This window comes from Neopsephotus bourkii, unplaced genomic scaffold, assembly GCF_033783945.1.
Source record: "Neopsephotus bourkii isolate Nb327-2 ecotype Australia unplaced genomic scaffold, CSIRO-AGI_Nbou_v1 NB_234, whole genome shotgun sequence".
Lineage (NCBI taxonomy): Eukaryota > Metazoa > Chordata > Aves > Psittaciformes > Psittacidae > Neopsephotus > Neopsephotus bourkii.
Window position 1 is genome coordinate 17,986,900 of NW_026900744.1, and position 16,620 is coordinate 18,003,519.

At 46.9% G+C, this 16,620-nt stretch overlaps 1 protein-coding gene across 1 annotated transcript in view; it reads left to right on the plus strand.

Moving 5' to 3' along the window:
• The window catches only part of TNR (tenascin R), a 74,913-nt gene extending 61,303 nt beyond the window's left edge, over nt 1-13,610 (plus strand). Inside the window, exons 13-22 of the mRNA XM_061345634.1 lie at nt 275-418; nt 1,065-1,184; nt 1,649-1,792; nt 2,363-2,493; nt 3,481-3,613; nt 6,659-6,810; nt 7,770-7,866; nt 8,661-8,822; nt 10,419-10,582; nt 11,033-13,610. Coding sequence (XP_061201618.1) covers nt 275-418; nt 1,065-1,184; nt 1,649-1,792; nt 2,363-2,493; nt 3,481-3,613; nt 6,659-6,810; nt 7,770-7,866; nt 8,661-8,822; nt 10,419-10,582; nt 11,033-11,152 — 1,367 coding nt within the window. The 3' untranslated portion in view covers nt 11,153-13,610. The remainder of the gene's footprint in view (nt 1-274; nt 419-1,064; nt 1,185-1,648; nt 1,793-2,362; nt 2,494-3,480; nt 3,614-6,658; nt 6,811-7,769; nt 7,867-8,660; nt 8,823-10,418; nt 10,583-11,032) is intronic.
• The last annotated feature ends 3,010 nt before the right edge of the window (nt 13,611-16,620 follow it).

Sequence of the window (16,620 nt, forward strand, 5' to 3'; positions counted from 1 at the left end):
CAGAGGGGCAGAGGGAGTGGCCCCTTGCAATGTTCCCTCCGCGGGAATGGCTCATTCCCTAGCTCATCTCCCTTGGCCCCAGTTTTGCCTATGATGTTGAAAAGGCCAAGCCAGAAGAGTGATGGGCAAGCAGGCATGCACTTGCAGGCACAAGACCCAATTACCCCATTATCAGCCCTTGGAGAGGGCTTGAGCTATTGCTCTCCCCTCCCAAGCCCCTCTTGTACCACAGGGACAGGGCCTGATGTCAAAGCTCTTGTCTCCGTTCCCACAGGGAGGACAGACAGCACTGCAATCACCAGTGATGCCACCGAGTACACCCTTCGCCAGCTGCAGCCTGCAACCAAGTATGAGATCGGGGTGAAGAGTGTGCGGGGCAGGGAGGAGAGCGAGGTGGCTTCCATCACTGTGCATACAGGTGGGAAGGAGCTCCTGGTGGGAAGCAGCAATCAAACAGTACTGGGTCCAGCCCCGGGCAGGCCCTGTTTGCACTAGCAATCAGGCAGCTGAGAGCAAGCTGGACCTCACACCAGCCTGATGCGAGCTTGAGATGATAAGCAAGGCGCACAAGGGCCCAGTGTGGACTTCTGAAGTATGGCTAAGCAAAGCTTTCCCCGAATATGCATGAGTAGTCATGGAGTGGCTTGACAAATCTATGTACCAGGCATGGGGAAGCCAGAGATATGAGATTAAGCAACCACAACAACCTTTCCTAAAGAGAGTACAGACTTCCAGAAATAATCTGTGGGGAAGCCCTGACACAAACAGCATCTGCTGCAAGAATAAAACCCTCTGCTATTCCCAGACTCCTCAAAACCAAGGGAAAAAAAACGACCCTAACATCCCAGGCTGTGCCTCAGGAAAACAGTGGAAGAGCCTTCAAGTATCAGAGTAGCACAAGCTGTGACATCTCTGCTCTTTAGCTAGAGCAGCAATAACTCATCTACAGGCAGATGTGTCTGGGCAGCAAGGCAGGACCACAAGCGATGGGCCACAAGAAGCTCTTCCAGTTCATAGCCCAAGCTGTTAATACCTCTGACTCTTTGAATCTGTCCCCCATGCAGCCATGGATGTCCCCTTGGGGGTCACAGCCACCAACATCACCCCCACTGAGGCACTGCTCCAGTGGAACCCACCATTGTCGGAGGTGGAGAGCTATGTCCTCATCCTCACCCGCCACACAGGTACGCTGGGGCTCCGTTTCATCTCACCTTTACCTCTTCCCTTTGGGAGCGCAGCAGCTGGTGTGCAGCAGGGCTGTATCCCATCCCTAGACACCAGCTCCTCCCTTGCAGGTCTCATGGCAGGTGCTTTCCACTGCCCCACACCAAGCCTCTGAGCATAGCAGTCCACACATCAGGGGACTGGGACCCTCCCGCTTTGCTGACTGGCTCACCAGTCAACCCAGGGGCAAGCAAGTACCCATCCCACAGAAACCCACGTCTGAAGGGAAATAACGTATCAGGCAAATACAAGGATTGGGAAAAATAAGACCATCCTTCTGGCTGAACACCACCACTACAGCTCAGTTGCTGTACAGTAGTTCATGGTGTTTCAGCAATAGAAGTGCTTTTGTTTGCAAAGTCATAGACACACTTTGGAGAACCACCTTGAACATGTACCCTAACTTATCTCTTTTGGCTTACAGTTGCAGGAGAAACAATTCTCGTGGATGGAGTCAACCAGGAGTACCAGCTGACCAACCTCCTCCCCAGTACCACCTATACAGTCTCTATGTATGCCACCCATGGGCCTCTCACCAGCCAGACTGTCAGCACCAGCTTCACAACTCGTATGTAGAACCACCTCCCCCACTGCCTGTTATGTGCTCTCAGCCATTCCCCAGGAAAAGCATCCAGCAAGGCTGAGCCAAGGGTCTTGTCACATATATGTTCATGCAGAAATACAGATACAATCCAAAAGGACACCCAAATACCAGTTTTGGGCACAACAGCAAGCATCACCCATCATTTCCACTCTCTCAACATCCAGCCACCCCTTTTTTGATTTCCTCTGGATGTGGTTTCCCAAGAAGATCCCTGATGAGGTCTTTTTCTTGCCCATGGCCATAGTCCAGAAGAGCACTACAACCCATTTTGTTTACAAGAAGCTTGACAGGCCTCACATAACATGAATTTCAGGCCCATTACCCTTCAGAGAGCATGCAGGTAGAGGAAGACTTTAAGAGGGTTCGTAGAGGCTGGGAGTGGTGATGAGATCTGTAAACTGAGAGTGAGGATGGACTCTGGGCTGTAGCTCAGGGTTGCAAGGTTGAATTTCAAGTACACTGAGTTGGGATGCAGGGCTGGGGTGGTTGTATGGGAGAACTTGCACTTCCCTGGGTCTCTATCCATCCTTGCAGTTTTGGATCCTCCAACAAATCTGACTGCCAGCGAAGTCACTCGACGGAGTGCCCTGCTTTCGTGGGTGCCTCCCGTGGGAGAGATGGAGAACTACATCATGACCTACAGATCCACGGATGGCAGCTGGAAGGTGAGCGACTCCTCACAAAGAAAGAGGGTTATTAAATCAGGGAATAACATAATTGCAAAGAAATTAGCAAGAGAAACCTAACAAAGCAAAAGAATGCTGATCACTAGGTCAGGGAGAGACCAGAAGGGCAGACTCTACTTTCTGCATAAGCAATATTTTAAATGAACAATTGGAAAAAGCAGAAGTTTGCCTAGGGCAAAATATGCACACCTGCAGGTCTGGGCAAAGAGGGAATACCTGCAAAGTTTGCAGAAACAGGGGAAATTCACAACTTGTGAAAGTGGAGCAAGCTGAGGCAGGAGAAAATTATCCCACAGAGATGGTAAAAATGCCATTTGCCCTTCTTGCAGAAAGGCTAGGTAGGTACAGACAGCTAATTAATCCTGCAATACAATATATCTGATTATTTAATGAGCATGTCTATATCTGCCTGCCTGGAAGAGCTGCTACAAATGCTATCAGAAATAAGTCACCACAAACAGTCTCATTTCCTTTGCTGGTGTGACTGGCTTGCAGTGGCCAGAGGATAATAGCTTTGCAGAAGAGGTTCAATAATCTGTGTGACATTGGCTGACAACCAGAAAAATTAATGTGACAGGAACTGATGGAGTCAAAACCAGCTGATAACCAGGTTTGGCCAGCTCTACTTCTTGCAATGCTTGGGTAATCAGTCATGCTCTGTCTTGAGGGCACGCAGATCCCAACAGAGCTGGTAAACAGAGCACACAGACTGCAAACATTCAAGTCTCCTGTGACCAAATCAGCTAGCTTTCTCCTACTAAAACTATTCCAAAAAGTTGAGTATATTCCTTGACCTCACACTGATTTAGTTCAGGGTGCAAGCAGTCATGAAACACTCTTTGGACAGGCACTGAGGGCTGCAGTAGTTTGTGGCTTCCCTTCCCTCCTCACTTGCTCTTTAGGCTCCCCATCGCTTTTCTCATCTGTTGCTCTTGGTGTCTACCTCCTTCTGGGACCCATGTACAGGAGCTGATTGTGGATGCTGAGGATACATGGATCCGCCTGGAGGGGCTTTCTGAGACCACAGAGTACACTGTGCGCCTGCAAGCTGCCCAAAATTCCATGAGGAGTGGCTTCATCTCCACCACCTTCACCACAGGTGAGGACTCACACCGCATCCTCTCAGCCAAGTGGGGCTTACTCCACATACCATGCTGGTAGACATAGACTGCTTCTAAGGGTTTTTCATCCTCAGGCAGCATTTCACCATGGTACACAGAGAGGTACATTCATCGCCATGATGCACAGTGCTGCTATGCTACAAGAAGTTAATGTCTGAAGGATCTGTAATAGAAACACAAGGCCCAGCCAAAGGCAGAGATTTGAGCTTCAGACCAGGCACCATCTACCAGACCTTTTGCCTTGCCCTGGGCCCTCCTCACATGTGTAAGCAAAAGAAGGAAGGACACACCACAAAAGTTAACAACATGTTTCAGCAGTGCTCTTGAAGTGCCTGAGGAGAGACCCACCTGGTCTCTCCAAGCTGTAGACATGGTCTGATCTGTCACAGATATCATAGAATAATCTGGTTTGGAAAGGACCTTCAAAGGTCATTTGGCCCAACCCCCTCGCTATGAGCAGGGACTTCTTCAACTAGATCAGGTTGCTCAGAGCCTGGTCCAATCTGACCCTGAATATTTCCAGGGATGAGATATCCCTGGAAATATCAAGCAGGTGCATCTCCACCACCATAAGTGGAGTCGTAGCAGAGCCAACACATCTGCACAACTGTGGTCCCACTGATGTTATTTGACTGCATTATTCTACCCACCTCTAATTCTAGAGAAGTCATGATCCACTAAGGTAATGGGAACGGTTTCCTTTCCAAATCAAAGGGTGGGCATTCACCACACCACAACCCTCACAGATGTAGTGCTTACACTTGCAAGAATGAAGCTTGCATGAAAATGTCACCTTTGCCCCTACGCTTTGCAACTGTTCACATTAGAAACCATGCAAAGCATATCATCCCTCATCGTCTTCGAAAAGGCTTGCTAGGCCAGGACACTTAACAGACACATTGCATTTTGTTCAGGGCTGAATCCAATTACATTTCTCATGGGCTTCAAAAGCACTAAGAAGCCTAAAGATGGTGCCCCTGAAATTCATCCTACCTGTGTTGCCAGTTTGATTAAGAGAGTTTTCTTTGAACCTGCTGAAGATACACTTCCCTATCCCAGTTACATCCAAAGGTCCCTTCACCTACTTTTAAGAGATAATAGAAACTATGTACATCAACAACAACAACAAAAAGGCTCTTCTCTAATGCATATACAGATCAAGCTTTCCTGTTATTCTTGTCTTTTACATGGGCACATAATGGCAGTGAAATTCAGACAGGTGATGGGAAAATGCATGTAACCTTTGAGGCTGTTCAGGAATCAAGGATGAAGCTGCATGGGGCTCGCTTCTCAGATGGGATAAAGCAGCAGAAACCCACTCACATCAGGCAAGGAGAGCACTGTTTCCATTTAACGAAAATGTCTGACCTAAGCAGTGTTAGAGACACCATTGACAGCTGATGCAGCATCCAAATACAGGTTTAATTTCCTTTTAAGATTAAGATAGTCATTAGCAAGACACCAGTTTCTCCCCACTTCCCCATATATCCATGAGGCAGAAGCACCCAGGAACAATCACCAAGGCAATGAGATCAATGGACAGCATCCCTTAGTAAAGAATCAGGGTCTAGAATTCACTTTTCTATGGCAGTGCATCAGGGCACTTTGCAGGGAATATGGGATTGTCTTTGAGAAGACAAACAAAAAAAAACCAAAACAAAACCAACACACAACCGCCACCCTCCCCCAAAAAAGTACAACCCACCACAAAAAAAAAAAAAAAAAGCTTAATTTTAATTGTTTTGCTTCTTTCTGCTAACAATACACATCCTGGAGTTCTTCCATTCCTTCTGACATATTCATAGCTTGCCCTCTTTGTTTCATGTTTGCATAAGGTTCTCAGGGAATTGTATACAAATGGGACAAAAGGAAGAAACAGATACAGTATTTATAATTTATAGTGGTTTGAAATTTCTTTCAAGGTCTCCTTGGCTCTTAAAGATATGAATATAAATTAAGAAACAAGTAATCTCCACAAGAGCTCAAGGGAGCCTGAAGTGGTTGTCTTTGAAGCAGTTTTCATTGCTGGATACTATAAAATGCAAACGCTGTCTCACCAGACCTTGTGCTACAGACTGCGGAGACGGTAAAAAATAAGGGACTTTCCACATTTGGACAAAGCAATGACCTTAAAGTCTTCAAGTGGTAAAGGTAGGGGGAATGCACTCAGATGAGAAATAAAGGACAAGGGTCTGTATCCTAGTCCTACGTGGTATCACGCAGTTGTGACAGATGCACACAGTGCATCATTCACACTTCAATGTGTAACCAAGACAGCCTTGAAAGCCACATCTACGTTGCCGTCCCTGCACTCATTTACTCCATCATCCATACACACCAACAGCAAAGAAAATTATGTATTTTCCCCTTTTGCATTACATGTGAAAAAAATGAACACAGAGTTGACATCCCAATACTGCTGGGGTCTTGCAGTTAAGACTGTCTTAAACTCTGATGCCCAAATGAGACATTTCTTCACTAGAGGACACCTGGAGCATAGCCACAAATGCCAAGCTGCCCATCTCTAGCATCTTGCACAGCCTAATTCCTGCTCAGTTTGCAAGTAAATTAGCCCAGCTCAAGCCCACCATAATTTCCAAGAGAAAAATCCCCCTGGAATCAGTAAAGTCACAAATCTTGTTTGGAGTTGGCAATCCTGAGAGGAAAACAGATTTCAGTATTTTCACAGCTGTCTAAATACCCAGGTGACAGCTTCAATTCCAGGGTTTCAGGCACAGTGCAAAAAGATGCTCCAAGAATTGACATCCTTCATCATTTGCAGTGATGTTACCATGCACCTTTCCAATATAGGACATACGGGAAAAAAATCCAGATATGCACACATTCCTTTTTTACACTAAATTGATGCTGTTGGCAGATGTGAAGTCCCACCACCTTGCAGAATAACTTGGGATGTAAAGGCCAAGTTAGATCTTTCATGGATCATAACTAGCAGGGCCCAAGACATGTCAAAACGGTGTTACTCTGCTTAAATTTGGCTTCTTTTTTTTTCAATCTTGCAGGTGGCCGTGTCTTTGCTAACCCTCAGGACTGTGCCCAGCACCTGATGAACGGAGATACACTGAGTGGTGTCTACACCATCTCCATCAATGGGGAGCTCAGCCAGCGAGTGCAGGTGTACTGTGACATGACCACTGATGGAGGTGGATGGATTGTGAGTAGCCTTGCAGTTGTCCTACACATTGTACCCATCACAAAGTAACCAAGCCTCATCCTACCAGCGCAGCCAAGCACCACACTGCACAGGAATGACAGCAGGCTTAATATCACACGCTTCATTTCCCACGACATAAGGAAAGGCCCACGCTCCAGTAATAATAGTTACTCTTGGAGAAATGCCCTTTGATTTATTTGACATGTTTGCAGTGCTTCTGGAGAGCACAGTCTTAGAGTGAAGCTGATTTATTGTTCTAGAAATGAAATTAATGGCCGGTAGCCTTCACAGGGAATGATTCACACTGCCTGCAGTAGAAGGGTGTCAGGCATCACCCCGATTGAGTCTGCACAGGAGCATTTTAGAAGCAAATGCTTGTTTGGCTTCTGAATTGGACAAAAACTGCTTGTCTTGACATAGATGGACTGACAGCTTAAGTAAATAGTGCTCTGGCACTTTGATTTTATTTGTCTCAGATGCTTATTTACATGCACTACACAAAACCCCACTAGATGTATAGCCAAAACAAAACAAAAAAAAAAGGGCTTCCTCAAATGCTGATTTCTAGCACTGATGTTATTTTAGCCAGGAAATTTTCCTCCATATCACTCCGCTTCTGTGCATCCCCTTGAATGTCACAGAAAGAGCCATCTGAAAGCAGAATCATGAAACCAGAAGCACCATGTTTTGCATATAGCAGAAAGCTTGAAGGCTCATTCCTTCCTATTATAACATTGATTTGCCTTGAATATCATCTAACATCTCTTCAGTTTCTCGGTCTGCACATGAATTAACTGCATAGCTACAATGAACACTAACTGTATTGGCATTGCAATTTTCTCCCCTGAAAAGTGCAACAGAAGGACAAAGTATTGTCTTTATTTTCTGTGTCCAAAGCCTGGTGAAGGTGTCCCTCCTCTCCTTCACACTGTTTCTCCCCTGGCCTTCTTTCACTGCAGGTCTTCCAGAGGCGGCAGAATGGGCTGACGGATTTCTTCCGGAAATGGGCAGATTACCGGGTTGGTTTTGGAAACTTGGAAGATGAGTTTTGGCTGGGTATGACCTTTACCTGTTGTCTTTTATTAACACATCAAACCTGAGCTCCCTGTGCACCATGCTGCTCACCCATGTTGGCTCCCTGCCTTTCATCCCACTCCTCTATGCTCTTCCTTAGAGTTTTCCTTCCGTTCATTCCCTCTCCTTCACATTAGAAAGTCACTCATAGGCACACCACATAACAGTGCATTGTTAAGGCCAGCAGCTCCCTAATTTGCTTCTCTAGGAGAGAAGGGGGGATGCTGCGAGTTTTCATGGACCAAAACCCATCATCCTCCTTCGGATGACTACAGGTTGCATTGGTGGCATCCATGGCTCATGGACCTCACCTGGCCTTAGCCAGCAAACCAGTTGCCCAGAGAACATAGGAAAGGCATGACTGGGAGACCCAGCACATCTCTGAAATGGAGTGTGCTCTCCCAAAGCCCAAGCATGAGCCAAGGCCAGCTCTGCAGCATAAACACACTCTGCCTTATATGGGAGTTTAACAGCAATATGAGAAGCACCAGGGCTCCACAGCTGAATGCCCCCAGCTTCAGCAGCATGTAGAAAGCTGAACCTAGACCTTGAACCCAACTCTCATAGCCATGGGGAGGTGAAGCTTGAGTGGGGACAGAGAGCTCAGACCTCACCATTGCCAGGAAAGGCAAAGACTTAACCAGAAGCGCTGTTGATCTTTGGCTCCTTTCCATGTTCTCATTTCCCAGAGCTGCTTTATTTGCCTAGTTTTGTTTGCTCATGGAATGGATCCAGGAACTAGGTCTTACAGGGTGTCTCACTGCTTGTCTCACCAGGTTTGGACAACATCCACAAGATCACGTCCCAAGGGCGCTATGAGTTGCGCATAGACATGAGGGATGGACAGGAGGCGGCATATGCCTACTACGACAAGTTCTCCATTGGGGACTCCAGGAGCTTGTACAAGCTGCGAATAGGGGACTATAATGGCACTTCAGGTACAACCTTATTGCTACCACATAGCAGGTGAATCCTGCAACTGGTGGGTCTGAAACTAAAGAAAATCCCAACACCGAAAGTTATTTTTCTGGAGCAACAAGACACAAACTAACAGCCCTTTCTGCCTTCCTGCAGTCCATCATGTAAACCAGGCTGATAAATCACACTAAGGACACAGGGAGTTTTCCATTGGGGATTAGATATTTAATATCAGAGGCATTGCTGTTCAACTAAACAGGTCAGTCGTCAGAGGTGTCATCTTGCTTGGCAATAACTGCAGCTCGCTATTGATGCCATGCTGGAGGGTGTATTTATTGCCTTCTCTCAGCAATGGAAAAAATCTGAAATCCTCTGCACCATTTCCTCATGCAGGGGCCGAACACTGGCTAGTTTTGCAAGGACACTATCACACCTGCAGTGCTAGGCTTTGCCCACCAGAAAACAGTGGGTGATGGGTGACTGATAGAGGGAGGGTACAGTCATTTATTCCCCAAGTAGGAGAGAGGGGTACCGCTGCAGCCCCTTTAACTGGGATACACATGCCCAGTGCAAGCCTCCATGATCCCGACAAAACTTCACCATGTACTTCATGTACTTAACAAGGAACCCCATACCATATAAAATGCAGGAATTTTCCTCTACAATACCTGGTAGTTGCCACTGGAAGAGAAGCGACAGAGATCTTGGTTGCATGCAACACAGCACTTGCTCTGACCTTAAGTCCCAGGGCAAAAGTCACCCAACCTGTTGCCAAAAATGCCAATAACAGTGCTTCAGACATCACTCCCTCCCCTTCCGTATGCAAGCTCTTATTCTAACTGTCCAACCAAGGAGCTTCTACTCCACATTGAGCAAAGAGAGACAAGACTTGCCATATGGTTCATAGACGAGAGGTTTCCTAGCAAACCTCTTGGCAGCTGGACTGCACACACCTAGCATGGGTCTACTTCATATTTTCTTAGCGACCACCAAGGAGCATATTAAGAATGCCTCCTGTAACTACATCACTCAATTGTAACAATGACCATATTTCACCTCAGCTCTTCTTTCACCCCAAAACAGCTCTCTTGTTTCTTAGTAAGGAAGTGAGATGAGCCTGGTGTGTTTGGTGTAAAACACCACACACCTTCCAAAAGCCTCTTCTTCTTATGCAAAGAGAGAAAAGAATGCCAAGCATCTTGGTTCAAGAGAAAATTCTTGATCTCCCTTGGGAGAAAAATTTCCCCAGGCTAACAGAAGGCAAGGAGACTGAAAGCATCCTGAAGTAGAGACAGGTTTTAGGAAATCGGGGATGCCCAAATCTAGGTTTTAATTCAGTTCTGAAGCACTGAAATTCAGTTTCAAACCCATATAGCATTTTATCTTCCAAGCCCAAGCACCATCTAAGATTTGCTATGGACTGTACTGATCCTAAACCGACAGCAGAGGACCTCAGATGAACAATTGTGAACAATTCCAGTTAATATTATTCTAGACCATCAGCTGCTTGAGCTGTTGATTGGCAGGCTGCCACAGATACCAGAATATCCTGATTTCCTTGTGAAAAGACCAGGTGACTTGGGCTCTATCACATCCAACATCACGTCTTTCCACAGGGGACTCCCTCACCTATCACCAGGGTCGCCCCTTCTCCACCAAGGACAGGGACAACGATGTTGCTGTGACCAACTGCGCCATGTCCTACAAAGGGGCCTGGTGGTACAAGAACTGCCACCGCACCAACCTCAATGGCAAGTACGGAGAGTCCCGGCACAGTCAGGTAAGGGTAGAGCTGGGCTGAAAGTCTTCAGCATTTCTTCTAGGGGTACGACTAAGAACAACAGCAAGCCTAGGCTAGATCTGAGGCTGTGTGGTTAGTGCACCAGGGCTAGGTGCACTGGTGGGGTGACCCCACACCAGCTGAAGCAAAGCGGACAACCTTCAAGTCATTTAGGCTGATGTTTCATGCTTCACGCTGGCTGCCATGGTCATTTACTGTGGCACCTTATTACATTATATTAAAAAGAAAAAAAAAGCATTGAATTTCATCAGGAGCTTTTGAACAGTGGGAAAAAACAATCAAGCCATAGTAGCAGCAATGCTTGCTCCTGCTGCAGCAAGTTCTTCCTTCTGGCTTTTTTGTAGCAGTCAACTTTGTTTCCCTCCTATCCCACTCTAGTTTCTTGTTTGGATCTTTCTTTACCCTATGCCTTTCTCTCCCTCCTACCAGGGGATTAACTGGTACCACTGGAAAGGCCACGAGTTCTCTATCCCCTTTGTGGAAATGAAGATGCGACCTTACAACCACCGTAACATCTCTGGGAGGAAGCGACGATCCCTACAGCTCTGAGTGAGCTGAACCCCCTCCTGCCTTCCACCATCTGACCTTTTCTGTCATTTGTTTGTATTTTATAATATGAAAAGGGGGGGAATTTACTACTCATCTGAGATAGCAACCTGCCCCTCACGAGTGCTGGAGGGAACCATGGCACAAGCAAAGGCTGTGGGAAAGGAAAGACCTCATTGCTTTGCATCTTTCCCAGAGAAATACCAAATTTCCAGTCTCCCTACCCCAGTACTCTGACCCTTAACACAAGAAGAAAGAGAGAGAAAGAGACAGACAGATTTTTTGATATTTTTTTAAAAGACATAGAAATCCCCAGCAAACCCTGTTAGAAATGTCTGACATGGGGCTCGTGGCAGAAACCTTCCCCAACGGGACCTTTGGCACCCCAGTCATGGCCAGGGACACCCATCCTCTTCCTGGCTCCCTGTCCCCTCCTGACAGGGAGGTCCCAGACTTCAAGCCATCCTGCAGACACCAACTCTTCCGGCAGGCAGAGGCCTGTCTCTCCTTCTGGCCTGGTCATCCCTCCCCTACTTGCAGGCACTGTACACATGGAGACAAAACGAGCATAAACCAACGCAAGTCTCATCTCATTCCCAGTTTTCACAAATCACACAGGAGGGTTTGGTGAATATCTGCATAAGCATGGAAACTTTAGAAAGCCCACATCCAACATGTTGGCCCCACCACAGCCAAAGCCATCCTCACGTACATGGAGCCTAGGGGAACAAGAGCTGCTCCACCAGCATCAACCTGCATCATCCACTCTGAGCTGAACTCATCCCACCCCAGGTGCACGACATCTGCCTGGGTTATGCTGAGCTTTATGAAGAAGAAAAGAGTCAAATTAGAGCACCTGTGGTCTTGAAGTCTAGGGCCTATTTCCTCTGCTATTTTGACATTTCACCACACTGCCTGTCACTGAGGTCAGTGGTCCCAGACCAAGGAGACTCAGAGAAGAAACAGCAACCGAAAGAGCTATCACAACTGCAGCCCAGCCTGAAGCTAGCAGCTGACACAGGTCAGGTGCTCTTGTTCAGGGTCCTCCATGCACACAGGGAAGGATGATGATGCAGCAAACGGAAGACAAGCGCAAGCTAAGAAATGCCTATTCCCTCTCCCCAAACCATCCCTCTTTGCCACCATGACAAGAAAGACACAAATCTCAGTGCCTTGGTATCACCACCTCTTCAATGGGAAATCAACTGTTTCCCCTTCTGGAAGGAATGCTTGGTCTATCCACTGTGGAGCGCTTCAATTGTTCGCTCTTGACATCCCTAACTTCTGTCTTAAGAAGATGGACCCTTCAGATAGCTCTGTCTGCACTCTGTTGTCATTGACACCACCGACACATAGCCCAAACAACAACTGTGCTGGAGTCACCCCTCTGCCAAGGACCCTGATCAATGCTGGGCATTGTCACAGGCCTGGTCTCAGAGAAGGAACGTATCCCCACGTCCAAGAACAATGCAGCTCATCACTGGGTTCACAGCGGAGGGAGCCATACAAATGCTAAACACTGCTTTTTGATTTTATCCAACTGAAGCTGCTTTGTCTCAAGAAACATCTTCCAGATGGCAGCATAAAGGCATCTTTGCAGTAGCTTATAATTCAGGCCAGTGTCTCTTTCATGGCCATGCTCCTGGATTTTCTGACGTTACTCACCATGGCTGCAGAGCTGAAGAAGGGCATTAAGGGGGAAAAGCAGTATCCTTGTCTATGCCATCTGCTGGCACACAAAATCATAGCTAACTCCAAGGTCATGATTAGATACAGGCTGCAGCCTTTCAACGAGTCAGCTTACATGCTGCAGTCTGACCAGGAGGAAGAATGCTGTAGCTCAGCAACATCTCATATGTAAATGAGACATCTATTCTTACTTTCCATCAGCATCAAATCATGCAACAAGCCAACCAGTTGAGGAACAGGTCAGTCAGAGAGGCTACAGATGATGGGATCTCTTGCAGGACATGGCCAGTGTCACACATGGCAGCATATCAGGCCTCCTGAGCAGCCTGTCCTGTTTTATATCCAAAAGCCAACAAGAAGCAGTGGAACTCAGTAAAAAACTATGAAGCAACCCAGTAGACCAGCAGAGTAATCTTTTTCCCAACATCGCTAACAGTTTATAGGGAAGAAGTGTCTTACCAGAAGTACTACAGTGTAGTAGTTATAACTAGAAACAGACACTGGCAGCGGATGGCAGTCATTGCTGGTCTCGGATGGTGCTGTTTGCTTATGTACCCAGGTGAAAGGAAGAGACATCAGTGGAAACACAGGAGCTCATCATTTGCAATCAAGTTGAAGGCAAGAAATCTCTTTTAAAAAGTATGAGTCAAATGGAAAATCAAAACATGACAAGCTTTTCCAAGATGTTCAAAAGAAGATACTCAAAAAGGCTGATTCATCTCTAAATAGATTTACTGACATGTATCTCTCCCTCCCTGCTCATATCTCTCATCCTTTTATAAGGAATGAAAGGGCCCAGTTGACACAACTTAATTTTTCAGTCTGAAGGATGCTCTTGGAGATAATATCCGACCTTCTGGTGCTATTATATACCAATGCAGGTCTCTGATCTCACACATGGTATCAGAGTGCTGCCTTTCCATTATGCTGATGAAACACAGTTGCTGAAATCTTCTAAAGGAAAGTCTTCTACATGTTATGGCTTTCTCCTGCTGACAATGTAACCCAAGCCGAGGCACAAAATCAGCTACAACAACCCAGTCATTTGGGCCATTGTCCCTCATGCACACTGTCCATAAACAAGATACAATTTTCTAGCAATTTATTTTTCATCACTGCCTGATGATTTATTTTTTTCTAACAAAGTTCCTGGCAGAGGTTTCAAGCAAATTTGTGCTTGATGTTGATGCTACAGAATGGCTAGGTAATGATTAAGTACAGGCTCTCTTCACCCTCCATCACTGGTTGGGCAAGCCCTTTTTCTGAATTCATTCTCCAACAGACCAAGTTTGGCCCTGTCCTCCATCAGCACAGCATTGAGAATGAAGTCTTGGCAACAGGCCTGAAATTCCCAGAAACTAAGCCAGGGTCCTGTGTGGTGCTTACCTCAAGAGACTTTGGCTCCAGCACCTGAACCATCACTGGGTTCTGGTGGCTCCTCTGCCATCCAGCTCATATGGCCCAGGCTAGCCCCAGAGCCCGAAAGGGAACCTGAAGCCATCACCCATATCACACTATCCACTGCAAATGCCATCTCCCACCACATCAGGCAGGGAAAGCATGTAAGGTCATTCACCCACTACATGTGCCTAGGATCCTCTCAACCTTTCAAAGATGTCTCTTACCTCTAACCTCAAAATCCTGGAAGGAAACACCAAGGGGCTTTCCCATCTCTTGCCCAATTTTGATTTCACTCTATTTCATTCCTGCCAGACCTTCAAGATCACCTGCCACTGCACTAAAGCATAACCAAAGAAAAAAAACACAATGTCCTGAAAAGAGAAGCTTCTTTTAGTAAAGTCATCCTTAAGAAAGAATTTATACAAGCATCATTTGGGAAAGGAGAAAGGCCAAGTCCCCCCCAAAGGTATCTGGGTTTTGGCAGGATGATGCTGGAAGAGTATCCACACAAAGGTTGTGGAAAAGCCTTTGCTTCTACTCCTTACCTTTGCATTACTTTACCATGGGCATCTCAAAGTGTAGTATCAGCGTAAACACACTCTTGTCCCAACCTCTTACCTCTTTCCCAAAGTGTTGCTTACACCAGGTGAAGTGCTGGGGTGTAGAAAGCAGAGCTCACTGTACCTTCATCCCCAGTGGTGCAGCATGTGAGAGTTTGGGCTGTGGTCCCTACAGTCAGTAGTCCCTACAGTGGAGGGGACCCTGCTGTAGACAGGCTTAGAATGGCTTGTCAAAATACAGCAGAAGCCAAAATACCTGCCTGGTCCATCACTTCCATGCCAGCATGTGCCCTTCATCCAGATCCAGAGCCTCCCTCCTGGTATGTCCCCACCATCACACCCTGGGGTTACCATGTTCCCCTTGCCCTGTGCCCCCCAGCAATACTCACAAGCTTTGACCTTACCAGACACTGCCGGCAAAGAGCTCTCACTCCCAAACCCCTTTAATTCATGCCTACACCCACTACTCTCTCCTGGGGCCAAGAGAGAAGACCATCCCTGTTTCTGTCAACCAAGCATCCTCGGATGACGACCAAACCCACCCAAGCCCCTTGGAGACCATCGGTACCCTCCAGAGTCACCTTCCCCCTTCCTTAAACCTGATGGTGCTCAGATGGTGGTGGCAGCTCCTTGCCCCTTCCAGGGTGGAGGTTTGAGGTTAGGGAGAGGGAAAGGCTCTTGGGGAGAAGCTGATGGCCAGACCCACCTCAGTACCCAGCCTGCAGTTCTCCTTGTGTCAGTGGTTTCTCAGAGGATGGTGACACAAAGACCTAAACAAACAAACAAGCAGCCCCCTGTGCACAGTTGGTACCCTGGAATTGCGTTTATTAGTTTAAAAAAATCAAAACCCATAAATAAGTAGGAAGAACAAAGGCAACAAAATCCTTTTGACAGGTTCTGATGAACTCAAACACAAACCAATGTAACTAAATGAGGGGGAAGACAAAAGAAAATTAATGCATAAATAAAATTAATAATATAAATAAATAATATATTAAACAACCCTCCCCACCTTGTAATGAAAACGTAGCTCAGAGAATGGGATTGACGCTTGTTAACCATTGTTAACTAGTATTTTTAGTCCTGACTGCTCTTAGGCTATGTATAGTTCCTTTTTTTAATGCATTTTCTATACATTAATAAAAGATACCGAAAGAGCGAGCTGTGTGCCTGTCTGGGAGCAGGGTGGGATACAGGTCCTAGTGCATCCAAGCCCAGCAGCATTGCAGCCCTGACCTCACACCAAGCGGGGGTGTGCACCTCCTGCCCCTAATCCTCATTTATCCCATGGGAGAAGGAGCATGGGGGGCTCATTAGCAGGGATTTGCATGCTCTCACTCTTCTGCAAGGGGATGCCCTGCCCTGGTGGAGCTCAGATACTTTTGCATCCAAAGCAGCTGGCCACAGAGGATTGGTTTTTGCTCTGCAGTTTGCAGCTGAGCTGCAAGGTGTTGCCCAACCAAGACAGCCCAGCAGCTGGAGAGAGAGCACACTGCTCTATTGTAAAACATGCCAAGAAACACGGACTGGGAGGAGCAGGGCAGCTGAGAGACAGAGCACATGCAATGGGATAAGAAAACAGAGTGGAAACTCTGGAGACAGCCCAGCATTGGAGGTGTTTGAGACCAGGCTGGAGAGAGCCCTTAGCAATCTCATCTGACCCTAGGGCTGCCTTAGGCAGCAGGTCAGACAAGAGGCTCCCAAGGAGCAGCGATGCTGTTAAAATAAGTGACAATAAGATCATAAAGTCAGGTCAGCGTGGCCGGTCCTTTAACCCCTGTAAGGCAGGAAGCTGTGCTTTGGCCTCAGCCCAGCAAACCA